Below are 19,660 nucleotides of genomic sequence, written 5' to 3'. Positions count from 1 at the left end.
ATTAAGGGAATAGTGAAAAGCTATGATCCTGTCACGTTCATTGAGGATCATTATGAAATATATTCGCGGTGCAGCGACGAAAATGCCTCGGCATGATATATTTATTATTCAAATATTTACCCAGAACAGTCAACAAATCCACGGAAACCACCATCGCATAGAAATAAAGCCATTAGTTTCTATCTATAATATCAATTTGTGTGCACGCGGCAATTGTCAGCCGTTTAGGTGAGAAATATTCTGCTCAATAATGTTTTCAATACATGATTCCTTTTATTTTTTTTTTTCTTTATTAGATGTCACCTCTTATCTCTCGATTTGACATATCTTCCCATTGCAAAGTTTCAAAAGATTACATATTCTTCTTTTTCTACTCCATGAAAGATTTCATTTTTAAAACAGTTTTTACACATTTGTCTTTTTACATACTTTCGTTATCTGTGTGGCTTCTATGTAGGTTTTCAGATTTGTTTCAAACCTTACCAATATAACCGTGATAATCCTGCCTCATTACGTATAAAGATAATTTTGTATAACACGTAATATATTCATAAAAAATTTCTACAGGTGCCCGAATATTTTTACGAGCCATTGTTGACGAGACTTTACGTCATGCAATTAATTTTAGAACGAAATTATAATGTTTATAACGGATAGAGTATTCCACGGTAACAGTTAAGTCTCTTTTCGATCATTTACCTACAAGTTCTCTGTCGACAGGTCGTGTGGCAACAATCTCGGCAACTGTGGGTAAATTTCGCTATGATCCTTCAGTCGAATCTTGCAAATTAATACGACCGGTGTACTATCATCCACGGCAGGCTACATCGTGTATCCTTTGTCAATAGAACTCCACCTACCATTGGGGGCCGCACATCACCCACAACTTCGGCTACCTCTGTAGCAATGTTGACCAGAGTGTAAATCGATATCTCGAACGGGGTTCCTCGAATGATATGGTTTCACGAGATTAGTCAACCGTCCATAGGGATCGAATTGTAAATTCTGCATACATTTGCAAACTATTCATGCCTTTCGTTGGTTCGCGTTTCATATCGGTTGATCATGTCCATTCACCTCGTTCAATTTACTTTTCGTACCCTTTAAAGTCGCCCCTATTTGCTGAAAGAGTCTCACCTACTCTGTACTTCACCGCGGCGAATAGCCACTTTCACCCCGCCACTAAATTATCACTTTTGCCCCTTTCTTCAAAGCACCGCTTATCACGTAAAGATCGCGGCTTGAAAACGTGCAAGGGTCTAGCTATATACCGTTGCTGAATCTTCAGCTACGATCTGTATTTCTTTTTCGGGATACGATCGGTTTCGAACGGTTGTAAATAATCGGCTTATCCCTTTCTAAATCATCAATCCGATAATAAAAATCCTATTTCACATAATTTCCCTGGAAATATAAGGAGTTTCGGTGAGATTGCATAACGGAGGAACGAATAATTTTTTACGATAAAGGTGAATCGAAGCAATGCGATAAAACTGACACGAGGGAGATCACGATTTCTGGAACATCAATTCCCAAATTCGATCTCGAGTTCGATTTAATACACCGCGGCTCATGAAAATATTTGAATACTCATCGAATTTTATTATTTTATTTTTACTTATTTTATTAGTATTTTATTTTTTGTGACTTATTATATCTTTCCCCAAATCTGCGAATATCACTCATATTACGTACACGTTTGTCCAACAACCGCTGTCTCTGTGTACTTTCAAACTCTGCAGATAATCCCAGTCATTCTGAAATCACTCTGTACAGCAATACTGGAACGGAGGATCGTGTACTCGTTCAACGCAAAAAGTGGAGTTCTTTTGCTAAGTTGTCCCAAGCGGATACGAGCACTCGATGAATCTAAACGTGGAAAGGCGAAACTTCAATCCTTTTTTTTTTTTTTTTTTTTTCAAAAACAGCGCAAGCGTACTAGTGCGGGCTCTTCTTTTTTCTCTTCCAATTCGACGTTCCCCTCTTTCTTCTCTTCTGTCGTATATATTCTTTACACGCATAAATATAAAGCTGGTTTAGTAAATCCAGTAGGACACACTTGAACCGTTCGCCGAAATTTGTACACTTTCACGAGTTAAATCCAAGTTAATTTCACATAGGCGGAGATAGAAGAACCGGGGGCAGGTTGATACACACAGACACAAGCCGGACATTCATTTTGGTTCAGGGTTCTCACGCTTTTGTTGTGAACGCGGTCCTACGGGCAAAATAGTGAAAACCATGCCCGGTGCTATCACAGAAAGGCGGACGACGGTGGAAGAGATGTACAAAAGTTTAGCGCAAATAAATCTCGCTACGCAAGGAGCGAACAATGGAGAACGGCGTTGCTGAAAGCGCGTTTAAGCGTGAATTATTGTTTAGCCAGGACGCTTTAAGACAAAAACCGATGCTTAAAGTGGATCAGCTGTTTTCTATCGGATTATTACCTATCCCTCTTCGCTACTCTTCCTATCGTTTTGTTAATGTTTCGCAGCTGCACCAGCTTACGGGTACAATTGCTGCGTTTCTTCCATTTTAATTGGAATATTCCTGTTTATAAACAGCAAATAGTTAGCAGAGCCAGAATATCTGGGAAGAGAGATGAAGATTTATCACTTAAAGTGGTATCATTTCCTTATCTTCCTCGCCTTAAATAATTTTAGGATAATGGGTAAATGGATTATAGTAATTGTTTCATTCAGAATATTTGATATACCATAAAGTCGGAGACTAATGTAGTTTCGTGTAAATAAGGGATTCAAGTTTTGTATCGTATATTCTGTGTTCAACTTTTTATATCTTCTCTGTTAGGGAATTCTAGGAATGCTTATTCATTATTTAAAGTACCAATCTATGGGACGCAAGAAATAATTTATTTCGAAATTTACTGGTTCCTCAATATTATCTTTAAATTTATATAGCAAATTTATATCATTCTATCTTTATTTACAAAAACGAAAGCTCATTAATTCGTCCTCGTTACTTTTTAAGTTAAGTTATCGTAGATATTCTAATAAATTTCGATTGATGAATAATGATAAATGGCGTCATTAGCTGGCAGAGAGTAATTTGTTTCCTGTTTTAATAACTTTTTGCGATTCGCTCATGGTTATATCTGAAAGATCCATTACTCATTCTTGGAAATCATTTTATACCATATGTATGCTTTTATGGCAGATGAATTGCTTGACACAAGTCGTTAGAAATGTAGATTAGCCTCAAAAACTCACAAAAGAGAGCGTGTTCGCGAGATTGAAAGCGCTCGGAAACTCGCGTTTATAGTTAACTGTAATCCATTGAGAACCCTTCTCAGCTAATACGGGTAGCAGCAGGAAAAGTGAATCGACGACGAGAAACGCTTAGGTACTTTAGACTGTACTTCAGTTGCTCGAATCCGGAAACTGTTGCTGTTTGTAACGTGTAACGGAGGAAACGGATACAAAGGGCATAAAATGTGTCTATAAACTTCGCGTAAATGTATACGAACGTGCAATTAATACTTACGCATCAGCGAGTGCTGTAACAAAATAATAAGAATTTAGAATTCAGTTGATTTTATCAAAGTAAATTATAATTATATATCACTGGAGAAAGTAAAATAAACATAAGAGTTAATTTCTATTGCAGATTCTCAAAGAATCAATTGAGGTTATAAATTAATTTTATATTCAATAAATTTGTTATATGAATTAGACCATATGTCTCAAAGGAAATATAATTGCTACTGTTAATTATACTAGTTTTATATTATACCATATTTTCTTGGATACAATGTCTAATACTTATTTACGACGTATAGTTATTCTTTACATCTTTTTCTTTTAATTAATTTATGTACGTATTTCTACACATATTTTCAAATTTACTATTCTTTTTTTTTTATTTTGCATAAGGAAATTCAAAGGAAATAGGCAAAGTATATACATATATTGTGTTATACTTACGACATCGATATGTTCTTTCAAAAAATTTACCTAAATTTGCATTTAAATATCTATAATAAAGTCTTATGATAAAGATTATTCGAGAATTCAATGGTCAGTTATTGGGTTTGGAACGGGGAAATCGCAAATAAAGTTAAACAGCTGACTATGCCCAAACTGTTCATTCGTACGATTGCAAATTTTACATAGAAGTGCCCGTTTTACGTTGTCAATGGTGATCTATATTAAATCAAAGATGATTTACTAGCCGATCAATTGGCTTGTCGAACTTACCGCGACGATACGTCGCGTCGGTTATTGATATCGCTTGAGGCACTGTGCTTCCTGTGAAGATGGAATTACTGGGTCCAATTACTTCATGGCGATGCATCATGCCCGTCAACTTAGGTGTACCGACGTAAGCAGATTTTATGTGAATACAGAAATACACGATCTGATTGAAATTTCAGATGTAGAAACGATTGCGTCTATTCTTTCTAGGGTATTGTAGTATACGTTACAATGTACATACATATGCAGTAAATATTGCAAAAGCAAATTTTTAATTATTAATTCTTCTAGATAAAATATGAAACGTACAAGATCACGAATATAGATTCACAAAATAGTAAAAGTTATCGTCCAGTAAATATTCATAGGTACAGTTGTTAAATTATTATTCGAATGTGTATCATATGTGTAATAACTTTTTATTATATAAATAATTAATCTAATAAAATACTTCTAGCAAATAAACGTTTTACAAAATTTATTTTCCATACAGATACTTGATGTAAGTTGAATTTTGTTTTACAGGTATAGAGACAAAATTTGCGGGTTCCAGTTGTAACGATCTTGTAACTTCTGATGGTGCTGGTTCTACAATAATTAGCGGCCATTTCGATCAGAGAATTAGATTTTGGGACACCAGAGCCGAGTCCAGTTCGAATGATATTTTATTGGAAGGGAAAGTGACGTCGTTAGATTTATCTCGCGGTAAGTTTCCTTTTCAGATACTTTGTATAACTTTTCCATTCCTGTCATGGAGTTATGACCTCTAATTCCTGAAATTGTTTCTACGAAGCGAACGTCGTTGTTATTGGTAACGCTTTGTCGGTGATTATTTCGCTATTAATTAGTCACCGAAAAGATATATCATATTTTTTCTGAATTATGCACATCAAATATTTACAAGGTTTCTAAAAATACCCAAACATCATTATTTAACGCTATAAATACGTAATTGGAATATTCGAGTGATTATCTTATATAAGCTTAAATTTGTAAAAAAGACCCACGAATAAAATCTAAGAAAGGTTAGAGGCATCTATTTTATCTAAACAATGTTTAAAATACTTTGTCATAAATTACTTTAAAAGAAATTTAAAATTAATAAAGAAACTGTTACAATTCTGTTGCAAAAACTTCTTAATTTTAGAATTGACAATGATTCTTATAAATTTGGAATAATGAAATTACTTGATTGGTAAAAAGCTACAAGCAATCATGCACAATTTATTTTGACAAAATGTAAAATGTTCTAAGGAAACCAAGTGCGGTTACAATTTCAGTTGAGGGAACACTTGAGAACTGTCTGTTCTATGAACACTGAACACTTTATGATGACATTTGAAATATTCATATCCAGAAACATCTGTTAGGTTGTCATACTTATTAAAGAATTCTTTGGGAATATGCAGCTCGCGTTTCATTAATTTCGGCAAAAGCGAGAATAGAACACGAATGAAACGATATTGCCAGAGACTGTAGAATTCTGCTCGATTACATCGCGCCAGTTTAATGGTTTTCCTTTATCATTCAACGTAATACATTATGTATACTTCCATTAAAGTATAATGTACCATTTCTTAGGAAATGTGGCCGGTAGATTCACAATGAAACCTTTCTCGAACGCCTCCCCATAAGATTTATGCGTCTCGAAAAGGAATTATTTACTTAGCATCTCAGTGCATTTCAAGCCGTAGTAAACGTATTTTTTCCTCTCCTTACGTACTTCTTCTTTTTGTCGCCATTAGAATAATAGAGCAACACCGCGGAAACTTCACCACGGCATGAAGTAAATGCAATCAGAACATAATCAGCGATTATGTTTATTCAAACAGAATAGACAAGCTGTTGTATTGCTAACCGTATTAGCACAACCAATTTAACTTTAACATTAACGACATGCAAATTCAAATAGCGGCACCTGCTTGTTTCCAGATGCAAATTACCTTCTGAGCTGTGTCAGAGACGATACGTTAAAACTCATTGATTTACGAATGAAGAAGATCATTGGATCATTTAGGTGAGTATAATTTTATTATGAATCTATTTAACATTACACGACTTACAAAGTGGGATGCAGAAGTAGAGAAACGGGCCTGTTACATGATCGATTTTGTACAATTTTATATAATTTGAACTATCAAGACTCGAACCAAAGCATCTTCAGTTAAATATATTTTAAATTTTTTATTCGGTTTCATAGAATTTCAAAGATTTTAATGTTTGATTCCTTTTACGTTTCATTGGTAACTATTCAATTTAATAGTTATGTGCAAAGTAATGTAGTATCGTACTTACACTAATATCTAATAACACAAATACATTTCAACAAACATTTAATTTCGATGAAATCGTTGCATTAAAGTATCTTTCCGAATGAAACAGGAAATTAATTACGTGCGTTACTTTATTTTTCAGTGCTGATGGGTTTAAAGTCGGCTTTGATTGGACGAGAGCAACTTTCAGTCCAGATGGCCAATACATAGCGGTTGGTTCTTCGGATGGATCTGTTTTCATTTGGTCAGTCACTACCAATATGATTGAAACTGTGCTGAAAAACCATTCGTAAGTAACTTTCCTACATAATTAGTAATGCTTAATCAATGCTACTAACTCAAATCTAGTCCCATCTTTTTTTAATTCATCATTTGAAATTATTTAATACTATTACGCTGTAAAATACTTCAGTTATATTATTCATAACTGTTACAAAATCAATAATATACAATTAAATACAATAACTTCAAAGTAACAGAATATTTAATGATTTTATGTGGTACTGTTTGATTTTTAAGCAAAATAAAATCTTTCAATTAATAATTCATGAACTACAGTGATATATATGTTCAGTCAAATTTACAATCTTGTTATGAAAATTTAGGTGATTGAAATTTATGGGAATATGTAAAACACTCTTTTTTCTCACTGTTTATACTATGTACTCATTATTTATACTTGTATTATGAATATTAAAATGGTGGATATTCGTTTGTCAGAAAATTTGTTAATTAAACTCACTTATCATACGTAATAGAATATTTAATAAGTATTTTTCACTCTGTATTGTGTGAATATGTGAATTATTTGGAGGACACCTTCATAAACTTTAGAACTAGTTTTGTACCTTTTTTCTGTAATATTAAAATATACTAAAAACTGAAATTATAAGTCAGTATCATTGAGAATATTAGTATTCTGTATCAGTCCCATATTGATTACAACCATTCATATCAAATCGCGTAATCAGAAATGAACCTAATTGAATCATACAAGTACGTATGTAGTAACCAAACACAGACCTGAAGCAACGATTGGTGATTCATGCTACCAATTCAAACTGTACGGTATAATCAGTTACATTAATTTCATTGTGTTTGGTTTAATCGAATGAACTTAGGTTTACGATTAATCGTACCAACCGTGTTTCTACACGATCTTATTCATTACTCTAATTACCGTTTCCTGTATAAGATAGATAACTGTTTCAAAAGCTTATCTCGAAGAAAAATTCATAAATTTTCATATTATCGGTACAAAAAGTTAATTCGGCAACGACAACTAAATGACTACTTTCAGTCTTGAGTTATTTGAATAATTATTATTAAACTAGTATTATAAAATATAGGTAGTATTATATACACCATTCCTCTTTTTAAATGAAATATTTCATAATTTATTTCAAACTATTAGATATAGTAAGGGAATATTAAAAATATTAATATTTATTAATTCTTAGGTACTGAATAATTTTTGTATTTATTACTTGCATAATATTCTTAGCACAAACTACATATTTTTAACACGTGTTTGAATATCAATAGTTTTAGAAGATTGGTTCCTCGCAAAAAATTAACTCGCTCTTAGGAAGAAGTTAAACATATATAATAGCAGGATCCTCAACCATTAAACTCTAATTTCCAACATTAGCTTGCATAAAAATTAACACTAAATGGGCGATACAGCGTAATATATTTTAAGTGGTACGATTTTGGTAAGTCTACTCTATGTAGCACCCAATTTATGGTTGTAATAAAGACAACTTGAAGATGCTAGAAACTACATTCTGGAAGCAGAAAACTCGTAAATCGCCTCCATACGTTATTTAAACATACTAGGAAATAATCGCGCGTTTATTTTACGGGAGGCCATGCACTGGTATCGATACCGTTACACAATTTGCTGCTAAAATTATTGTCGATCGATCGGTTCTACTAAACCAGTCCTTAAGCTGTGGACCTTCGCAAATTACGTCTGAATTTTCCACCATTTTTTACACTCATAACTATTTAGATTAAATTTTATTCAATGTTCTAAATTAATTGCCCATTGGTATTCTAAGAAGTGGATGTAGTACCAAAGCTGTAAACTCTACATAACAGGAAGTCATGAACTTATTAGATCTAATATCTTGAATCTGTAACTGCATAAGAATCGAAGGATTCGGCGCAAGAGCCTTTATTTTCTTTTTTATTTTTTCTTTTTTTTTTGCAAAGATTGGATTTCCGTGTAGTAGTAATTCTAACTACATATATCCCGCATTGCTAATTACAAAACTAGGACACCTCTGATTATCGAGATAATGTAGTTTCCCAGATGTAAAAATCACTTAGTTCCTAAAATGCAGCATTAGTACTGATTTATGTTTTCCAAATTTTCACCTAAAAAAAGTTCGGCTATCCTTTTATTGTCTATAGAGAAGATGTATACATAATATTCGTTACCTATTAGATAAAAACAAAATTAGAAGATGTTTCTTCATTAGCAAAAAAACATGTACCGAAAAATGACTTATGATGTCCAAATCTTAGTCCAAATTTAAATCCACAAACTGATACAGATAGTAAATGAATATTACGTATATTGAATTTATAATCTTCGTTATTTATATGGTTCTTGATAAATAAACCTGCATTTAGAGATTTTCATTTATCTATTCTTAATTTCGATGCAAGAAACTGACAACTCCACTGAAGAAGAAGAAATTCTATTGAAGCTGTCACTACTAGTCACACTATCTCTCGTGAAAAATGTGTTACTAATATAATCTTTACACGTTTAAACAATTTTTACAGGAGAACTTACTGTTAGCTAGACAGTTGATACTGTGAAGTTTCCGATAGTGGAGTTGACCGGTTCTCGTTCCGAGCACTTCAATTGGAAATTTTAGATTGGTTTCATAATTCTGTTATGAGACGCAGAGTATTTGAATAAGCAAGCCTTAAAATCACATTAACGTTCAACTAAAAATCATTTTTACGTAATCATTCTATTCGAAGCTATCAAGGCCTGTATATAGCATCATTCTTCAGCTCCTTTTCATTGTCTTTTTCTCATTTTTCTCTGACGGCTCTGATCGTCCTGACTCGAATGCGCGCTAAGCTTGCGTGCAGAATCACCAAACCGTTCATAATTGTTGCAAGCACCTTCCAGTGCTTTGCATACGTATCGCCGATGAGAGAAATTGTGTATGTATGTTCTTTAGTCCAGAGCATACACGTTCGAACGCTTACATCCCCTAACCTTCGCCTAGTAAAGTGGAAAGACGCAGAAAAATATCTCGGCGTGACCCGATTTCCTTCTCCAACTTCTCTACTTACATGTATATCTGTGGACACTCCCCGCCCATTTTACGTTAGACCCTCTGTGCACATAGTATTTTTATATATTATTATATGTATATGTATATACGTATACACACATACACACATATATATATGGGGGATACATCGCGATATCGCAAATTTATACGGTAGCTTGGTAGCCAGCAACTTCTTCAAGCCACCGCTCCCGCAATTCAAACTGTCGCATCGAACGAACATTCATTTTTCGTATAATAAAATATGCGTGATAAGGGAGTCACCGTACCACAATTTGTACGTGAGATTGAAAACAAAAAAGGTGTTGTATAAAATATAGGAGGTGTGCGTTAATTATTTATCAAATAATGACATATTGTGATCGCAATGCAAGTATTTGCATTTGTACCCTTATTTTCCAATGAAGTAGTTTTCTATCATGTTCTTTCATGTTTACGTATATATGAATAAGTATATATATACTTGAACATAATCGAAATTGATATGTGAAGGCTATAATAGATACAATGGTGTGCGAATACTTTTTGTAGCCATTCTATTATAATTGTATAGACGAATATTATTGATAAAATATCAGCTTTTTGCTTTTACACAAAGTTATCGACATATTATTAAATTTGCAATTGCGTTTCGTAAATATGCTTTGTTTGTCAATAGATTTAATAGCGCAAATACTACAAGAAACTTTTAACTTGCTCAGATTTCAATGAATTATACTTATAGTCTAAAACATAGCTTGATCGCAATTAAATAATCCACTCCAGGAAATTCTCCTTTCGTGTTCCTCCTGTCCATTGCCATTATGTCTTTGCTTTTTCTGTTGGTCTATTAAACAGGTTCGATCTAAAAAATTATAAACAATCTCCGCTGATATCGTAACATCATGCACCACATATCCTGCAATCCTTACATGTAACATCGAGACAAAGTCACGATAAGGAAGAGGAAAGGGGACTATGAGAAAAACGAAAGCGGACTATCCGCTTCTTCTTCAGTGGTGGCGCGCATGTGTGATCGTTTTCACTCGAATTTCACGGTGGATATATCGCGAGGCCCGTTCTACAATTATCCGTTCCTTCCTTCCCCTTTCTTAGTCGTTGACCGCTTCGTCCTCGGCCTCCTCGAGCTTCCCAAGGACGCTACGAGATCTTCGGTGGTGGTTTCTATGGGAGAGCCCAGCGGGCGGTTGTGTAGTCCGGCGTGCACCTAAGTACCGGTCGTATCGAAAAATAGCTTAAGTACCAGTCACGTAGAAGCTGGTCCAGTGAGTTGGTCTGCGTGCGTGATTTTGCCGGTGTATGCGCACGTTTCACTGTTATTACTTTCACTATAGACGAAGCGCGGCCGCGGCTGGGGTCGGTCGAAGCGTCATCTTTCGTCGTCATTTCTCCTCCAGTCGTCCTCATCACCTTCGTTCTCTGTCGTATTCTCCTCCCTCCGCTTTTTCTCTCATGATCGTCGGACGTACGAAGCTGGATCGTGTAATTCATACGTTGTGGCGCGTACTCGCGCGCTCAGGAATCCCCGGCACTAACTTAATAAGCGCCTCGCCCTTTTACAATCGCCTCCCGCCTCCTTCGTCCGCGTCGAAGCTTCGCGTACGCTCCGCAATGATTCTACAATCCTGTATTTAATGCGCGCTCTCGATAGTCAGATACACGTAACCGTATCTATCACGGATAACGCGTGAGATTCGGCCGTTTCGCGAAATCCTATAACACGCAAACCATCCTTGCAATGGATATGTAACTGCATGTTAGATTCAAAGTTAACAGATTACTGCGAGCGATACTCTTCTTATTTGTCGGCTATCTGGCTTGCCTCGCCGAGATAGGAAAAATACCAAGCGAACCAGTCCTGATAAAAGACCAAGGGGTTATGGTTAGATATAAAACCTTTCCTTCGTTATTCAAGACTGCCTCCTGTGTTCTCGCTGAACGTTCTACTTCTTAGTATGTAGCCTAGTTTGGAAAAGAAACGTTCGCGTTTATAGCAGTTGTTATTTTGGAATGCTTGATGCTGTTTAGGGTAAATATAATATTTTTCTGTGAATTTTATACTCTGGAATTAACATTTATTTAGTTTCGTTATCTAATCTGTTAATTAATTTTCCAATATTTATTATTGAGTTTGGTTTTTATATATTTTCTGGGAAATTTTTTGACTCGTAGTAATTCCATTAATTAAAAAAATTTATCTATATTTTTTAATTCATTATTTAAAATCTTTACCTATAAAACGATATCCTTTGTAACTACGAAATTATCTTTACTGAGAAGATAATAATAAAAGATCAACATAATATTATTTTCTGTTTCATAAGAGATATATTTAAAGCAGTGCTGTACAAGATTTACTCGAGTAAAACAAGCTTTAGAAGAGTAAAACGAGCTTTCTCGATTTCGCTTTCCTTGTCAAGGAAATCGAGAAGCTAGTCGGGCAACCCTCGGGCATCTTATTCAAATCTCGTAGATCTTAAAATATAATGAGTTATTCTTAAAGTTGTGAAATTAAAGCATCGATTGTTGGTAATTCCTAATGAAGAAAAGTTCAGTTATTGAATATAGGATATATTATGCAGAATGATGTAATGTCATAAAGGAGAAAAACGTGTAAAGTGTCACGGTAGTAAAATATTCACATGTAGAGGGGAAAAAGCTACATAAAATACCCTGTATAAGACTTTAAAAGATCATGAGTTTTTGTTAAGGTACTTTTGTAATTGAAAACTTCCTTGATATACACCGAGACTGTTTTCATTAATACTTAAACGTTTTATATAATTAATTATAGTATAGTACAATCTTCGATTTTCTCGACATTAATAAATAATTCTACTTGCATCTTTTGATCCAATACAATTTTCGTGCATAGTATTATTAATAGGACTTTCTGCTTTAAATTAAGTAATTTATGAACTATAAAGCGATGTAATAAATACAGTATAAGTCGACGCCAATAATGTTCTTCTGATTAAATTCGTATCATAACTTACTACCTCACTACATACCTCGCTATTAATAAAGAGTTATATGCATGTTTGTAATTTAATCAAATTAAATCGCGTATAATTTCCTATGATGATCGAAATGAAGAATTCAAACAAATTAAAGTACCTAATGTCTCACAATCATTCTCATTTATCTTTTAATTATCGAATTCTGTCAGAATACATTCACTGTTACGTCAATAAAATCTGACACGTAAAAAGTTCTTGAAAAAAAGAAAAAGACCAATAGCCGCGTTCCCGTTTGATCGAAATTTTTTCTATCCGATAATCAATGATCTAAAATTGATAACATCCTTATTTACATTTCAAATAAAGCAACTCGCTTAGGCGCGGCTAACACGCGGTTTATGATAACTGGTTCCATCGAAGAAAAATCGCATCGATCGCGTAGCTAAGGACGCGCTAACGCAAAGTATAGATAAGCAAAATAACCCGAAACGTCGTTAACTCGAGCAGCCAGAATGCGGAAAATGGAAGGATGTGCTCAAACCAAGGCACAATGGTTTTCCCACGTGCACGAAGAGCAGCGGGAATAAAGGCTATCATTCCGCCGCGAAGCCAGCGATACCTTGATTTGTGTAACTTGTTATTAATAAATAAGTGCGTAGCCAGGCGTGGTAACAGCACGGGTTATTATTCTTTTCAGCGGTAACTGACAAGTAACAGCATCTCATAAACATTACTGCGCCATATTTCAGTCACGCACGCATTTATGGCGATTTTGTCTTGTACTTTACGAGTAGATGGCTCACCGCGATAGTTAGAGGGTATAACTGGACCCCTAAGGAAGTAGTTCGATTAGTGTATTTCATGGGTTTTTGCAAGTATTTCGTGTCTTCTTTCTTATATTCTTGCAACAACCTGCGTCGCGTGTATTGGTATCAACCACGGTCCTTCGACTACAAAGATGGCACACTTTTACCTCTTTTTATCGTTTATACCCGTAAACAATACGTGTTTATGGTAATCCTTTGCAGCTCTTGGTTAAATTTTGTACTCTTTCTTTAAAGAGGGACTATTATTGTTTCATAGTGGCTTGTTAATCGTAAGATTTTGGAATAAAGGATAAGTAACAAATACTTATCGGCCTTGGCATGAAACACCAGAAACACCTCTTATAACAGCTAATGAATCATGATAGATTACATACACATTTGTCATTGGAATTCTAAAGCGTAGATTGCCAACTAAAACTAGTACCAGAAGCGATAAATCAAGTGAAAATATTTAATACCAAACGATGTTAAAATATCTCGTGAAATATTTCTAATACATAAATGTCCACACGTGTAAGAAGAGTAGATGAATATAAAGTAAATAATTCCTATCTCAATCTTTGTCAGCAACATTATCTGAAGATTTACTTTATACCTCTACCGTTATTATTGCCAAAGGCTATGGTTTTGTATATTTACAACGCATTCGTGAGTACATTTCGCATATACCCACTGAAAATGATAAAATGAACTATTTACTATAAGCAGTGCGATATGGAATGATATAATGCTAGTAACCACACCTTTATAGCACGTTAATAACTATTTTTCATTTTTAATGCGTTATTTGAAATTAACTCGTAACTAGTAAGCGGGGTCTATCAGAATCTAGCAGCTTTAACGTTTGTAATAATCAGGAAAATAATTGTCATACCTTGTTGTACATATATAGTAACAGCTGCTATTAAACAGTGCATAACATAAATAGTTTCTAAAGCAAGTAAAAGAACAGCCTGTGGTTCTTATGATATTATATAGAACACAATGCAATGATTATTGTTTCTATAATAAAGAAACAAATGGAAAAAGAAATACCTGTGCATTTTGCTTATACCATTAATATCTATTATTAAATATTAAAAATTCATGAAAGATTTTATAAATGCAGGTATATCATTTTGAACATTTAATAAAATACTTCTCATCCGAGAATATATTTATTTTTATATCATTCACTTCCATTTGAAAAAAACGTTTTTCGCAACAACTGCTTACCTATACAGAATAAAAGCAGTCTCAGATAAATAAAGAGAAGTTAATATCTCATTTCACTCAAAATAAACGAAGAAGATACTAGAAGAAGGAACGAAGAAGAAACGAAGAAGACCTAACCTCCACAGCAGAAAAATTCTACTTAAATATACCAGTCAATAATTCATCCTGAAATATTCGAATAAATCCGCGATTACAAGGATAAAACAAAATCGTAAGTGGTAAACGATAAATCAACGGAAGACGAAAATTAGGTGCTTCCATACATAAACTGGCTTCGTGATAAGTGGAGAAATCTAAGTAGCGATTTCGAGATTCTTGCAAGTTATATCGCTGGGATAACCTGATATTTTTCGTTCCAGCAAGCCATGCATACCATACTTCAACTACGAATGCCTAAAAAAAAGTATGTATATAATATATTATCCTAGCACACGCAGCAGCGAGTAATTACAAAGTTAAACGTTATAGACTATGCATCAAGGTAACTAAAAACTTGAGACTGCTTTAATATACGATGGCTGGAATGAATTTAACAAATTGCAAAAATTTCCTAATAAGGCAAAGTCAAGATTCTAGTTGATACCATTTCTGGAAACTTGTCCACTTTCAGACAGTACTCTCTGATTGGTAGGTAGAGGTTGCGATCAACAGTTTAATATTAGACCACGTATTAATCGAGTACCCCTAGCCACGCCGAAATTATTGGGTCTTCCTAATTATACAGATATAATATACCACCGGACACCTAAATACCGTGAGCCGCCTTAACGCTCATTGCTCTCTTATTCAACCGCTGGTCCTTTAATAAGCGTGCTGCCGATAATGCTGAAAGTCGCGGTAGCGAGACGGGGCAATGATTTATGGCGATGGTTTACGACCGTACCGAGTAAATATTTACAGATGTCGTAAACTCAACAACAGTAATTAGTTGATGTATTCATAAATTTCTCCGATCGATTATTATTATGCTTCTTTGTGAAATATGACGATGTCCAGTGATCATTGTAACGCTGTTGTTACAAAAGTAGGTATTTCCTTATCCAGATGGTTAGCTTGATTCGTGAAGTTAGTTCTTCGAATGGCGCATATTTTATCGTTCCGTTTATCGACAGTTCCCGAGTAATTGTAAGTAAGGAATCAATATCACCAAGGAATTAAACACAGCCGTCAGTGAATACGGCGACCAAAAGGCGTAATGAATACTCAGCGATTCTTCCTTCAGTACAGTGAAGAGGGAAGATAGACGGTAAACATGTCGGATGAAGAAAAAAAGGATTACATTATATTGGCTGAATGTGTCGATACGTATACCGTACACGTGTATCCTAACCGTTTGAATCAGCCAGGAAAGCAATCTTCCTGGCATTCCCTGATGAGTATCAGACGGATTTCATTGTCGCCCAGCGTAACGAAGCATCGTCAGAGATCAATTGCCCCGTAACACTCTTTTCGCTTAACTCGATTTCGTTTCTGGGGCAATGATCGGCCAGTCCGGCACGATATTATGTCATTTATCTTCGTCGTATCTTCGGAAAGGCAAGCACCGGTGAGCTCTTTATCTGTTTTTCCCATTCCTAGGTCCCTTCGTGCCAGGAGCTGGCAGCTGGTACGGATATACATGTCAGTTCAACCTCGTGCCTTCTCTTCCACCCTCGTTCCTTCGTATTTCCCTCCCTTTCATACCCTTAACAATTCTCCCTTTTCCTTTTTGCTCGTTATATTTTTCTATTGATGATCAGCTTTCGATAAAACCTCTCTATCAACCGCGTATAGATCTTTTCTCTTGCGGTTACTGGCATCAGTTTAATATTTTTTAAATAGGTCGTTGCGCATCTTCCATAACATGGTCGTATTTATAATTAGAGATTTTAGGCCATTGTGTGACAATAAACTTTACAGGAGAAGATGTGGTGGATGTCTGGGATTTGTGGATGTCGATGTCTCTGTCTACAACAATTTATTAATTAAGAATATCAGTGAATTCTTACACAATAATTTATTAATTAATAATATTGATGATTATTAGAGACTTCTATTGTACATATAGCATTTTTACAATTTTGTATTGAATAAAACAATTAACTAGCACGTAATTTGCAAATTTCACTTTTATTACTTGTTGCCACTATAAATATCATTGTTAGCGTTTATAATAAAATTTCTCTAATAATAGTAATTGAGAATTGGCTACTAGTGAACTATTACACAAGTAGCTTTAAAAATTTTCGTCGGATGGAACAATTATCTGGCGTGTAATTTCAAACAAATTTTTGTCAGAAGTGTTATAACTTCATTATCGTTGTTAATTAATAACTTAATAATTAGCAACATTTCCCTAATATTAGTTCCATTACGCAAGAGTTTTCTGATCGGATAACGTTGCTCAAGAGCACGTTAATCTGGAAATACTATAACTAAGCAGCTTTAAATCCATATAAACAGCTGTTACAGTTCTCCTGAAATCCTAGCAATCCTCCAGAAGTATCTGCTTTGAACTAAATATAGACAAACTGCTACTTATTTGTCATACTGATAAAATAATTAATTTGCAGAAAATTTATTTATATTAATACTTAATAGACACCGCAAATTTATTAGTATATACATAAGTGCTGGTACATATATTTCACTTATCTTTCACGCAGAGACTTCCAACCATCATAAATCGATGAAAGTTACGCGCCAGCTGCATCCGAAGTAACGCCAAGGGGCCCTTTTTCACGTTATAATTTACCTTAATTTTGGGCTTTTCGAAACAAAAAGTTGTTAAAAGGCTACTGTTACATGCTTATCTCTATCACGGCAAGTTAATTTCTATCATATTCGATGCAATATCCTCATATTATATTCCTATCAGATTAGCATAAATCTCTCCTTCCGATGCACGTCGTTGCACTTAATAATCAAGTAGGAAGAATTTAACCGATAGATATATCTCCGCTTCCTGTTAACTCTATAAGCTCGTCTAATGATTGAATTTCCCCCGTTCTTAATTTTGTGTTCCTAAGAAATATTGATCTAGATAAGAATTCTAGAAAAAGTCTAAATCGTTCTGTCATCAATTCCAAGCATTCTGTAATTATTTTAAATGCACGTCAGACGTATATAAAGTACGTTACTACTTTCATATATTAAAAACTGTGTAATCATAAATGTTATAGTCTAAGTTCATTGATTTTATTCTAAAATTTTCGAGAGCCAAACGGCTTATATGATTGGAGTTTATATGATAGAAGTTCACGTATTGTAGTTATCTCATTGTCTATCATTTTTCGTTCACGTAATAGGAGCCACGTTCAGGTATGTGAATTCAAAGCAGAAATTCAGTTAATCGGACATTAATCACAATCTTGTTCCAACAAATGGAGTTTTATATTACAGAGTAATTTCGTTTCTGGAATGTTCTTCAATGTACCTATGCAATTTATTTGCTTCAATTTCTCTCATTCCTTCTATCAAGCCGTTCCATTTGCAGCTTTGATTTCTTTTTTCTTCTCCTCCCTTTGCATAAAACTAGAAAAAGGAGATAGATGGTTGCCGAACGGAAATAGACCTTTTAGCGTGTATCGTACGTTAAGAATTAAAAAGGGCACGGTAAAAAAAGCAGGAAGTTTGCTCGCCACTGCTGGTGAACTAACTCTAACGTAGGAATAATGGAGCACCGTGCGAGGATGCAGCACATCGATCTTGAGTATAAGTATTCACGGGATTCAACGTTGCACCCAACCACTGCTGATGTACCCAGGAAGCCTTACATAGGTGGTGAAAGTGAAGCAGAATTTCGCACAAGCGGTGCGAAACTTTAACGGAGAACCGCGTGGAATTTCGCTGCCGTTTACTAAAACTGTATGTTCAATACACTCGAGAAAACGTTCGGGGGACCAAGCGTGAATTCGAATCAAATATGAACTCGTAACCGTAACGCGAACATGGGTTAAGTAAGAGAATTTGTGTTACAGCGGAATTCATTGTCACGATCGTTTCGTTTGATCGTTTATGGCAACGTGTATACGTTTGCCTCGTGCTTCCAGATTTTCCTGTTACAGCGCTACCTAAAGCGCTTAAACACACAGATACATACATTGCTTAAGGTACTGTGTATAGCTAAGTTTATTACAGATTTAATCGCAACATTTGTATATTATTTCGTTTATAAGTAGGACAGTTTTAACCTTTTCATTATAAATCGTTAAATTTTTATTGAATGTTGAAATCTCTTTTAAATACTTGTTTTAATTGTATTATTCGACGCTTCCGTGTTTGATTTCATTTGTATATTGTGGAATTATTGCGTATATTTTAAATTGTATAGTGCTTTAATTGAAATACCTACTGCGTCGAACCACAATATGAAAGTTTCTTGTAAGTATACGAAGAAATATCTTCACGCATCTGAATTCCAGAATATAAAGAAGAAATCTTGTAATTGATTAAAAATTGTATATAAATGCAGAACGACAAATAGATTAGATTACATCATACAGTACATTATGCAGACAAGTGTATTACATTATATCCAATTAAATAACAAAATAGGGAATAACCGGTAAAATGTGCATATAACGTTCTTTTAAAATATTTTCACATCATTTACTAGAAAAACCGCAAACATCTAAATCATAAAGATACTTCCTAGTACACCATTTATAATCCACTGTATCTCTACTCTCTGATTTCATCAGATTCCTATACTACCACTAGCAGCCACACATAATAATAAACCTGCGGGTGAAATAATTTCTGAGAAACACTCTCAGAAATGCTTCCGCGAATCCTGAATACTGGAAAAGATGTTGATTATCAATATATCTGGTCGATAAGGCGCTTTGACACCAAACAGGAACATCCTGT

General features: G+C 34.5%; 1 protein-coding gene across 1 annotated transcript in view; it reads left to right on the top strand.

The window, feature by feature from the left end:
* The window catches only part of LOC126865696 (autophagy-related protein 16-1), a 601,739-nt gene that overhangs the window by 567,791 nt on the left and 14,288 nt on the right, over window positions 1–19,660 (top strand). The window contains exons 9-11 of the mRNA XM_050618511.1: window positions 4,740–4,919; window positions 6,147–6,231; window positions 6,630–6,776. Of these exons, the coding sequence (XP_050474468.1) occupies window positions 4,740–4,919; window positions 6,147–6,231; window positions 6,630–6,776 (412 nt within the window). The remainder of the gene's footprint in view (window positions 1–4,739; window positions 4,920–6,146; window positions 6,232–6,629; window positions 6,777–19,660) is intronic.

Source organism: Bombus huntii, chromosome 5, assembly GCF_024542735.1.
Source record: "Bombus huntii isolate Logan2020A chromosome 5, iyBomHunt1.1, whole genome shotgun sequence".
Lineage (NCBI taxonomy): Eukaryota > Metazoa > Arthropoda > Insecta > Hymenoptera > Apidae > Bombus > Bombus huntii.
The sequence above is the reverse complement of the archived record's forward strand: the minus strand, read 5'-3'. Positions and strand labels throughout refer to the sequence as shown.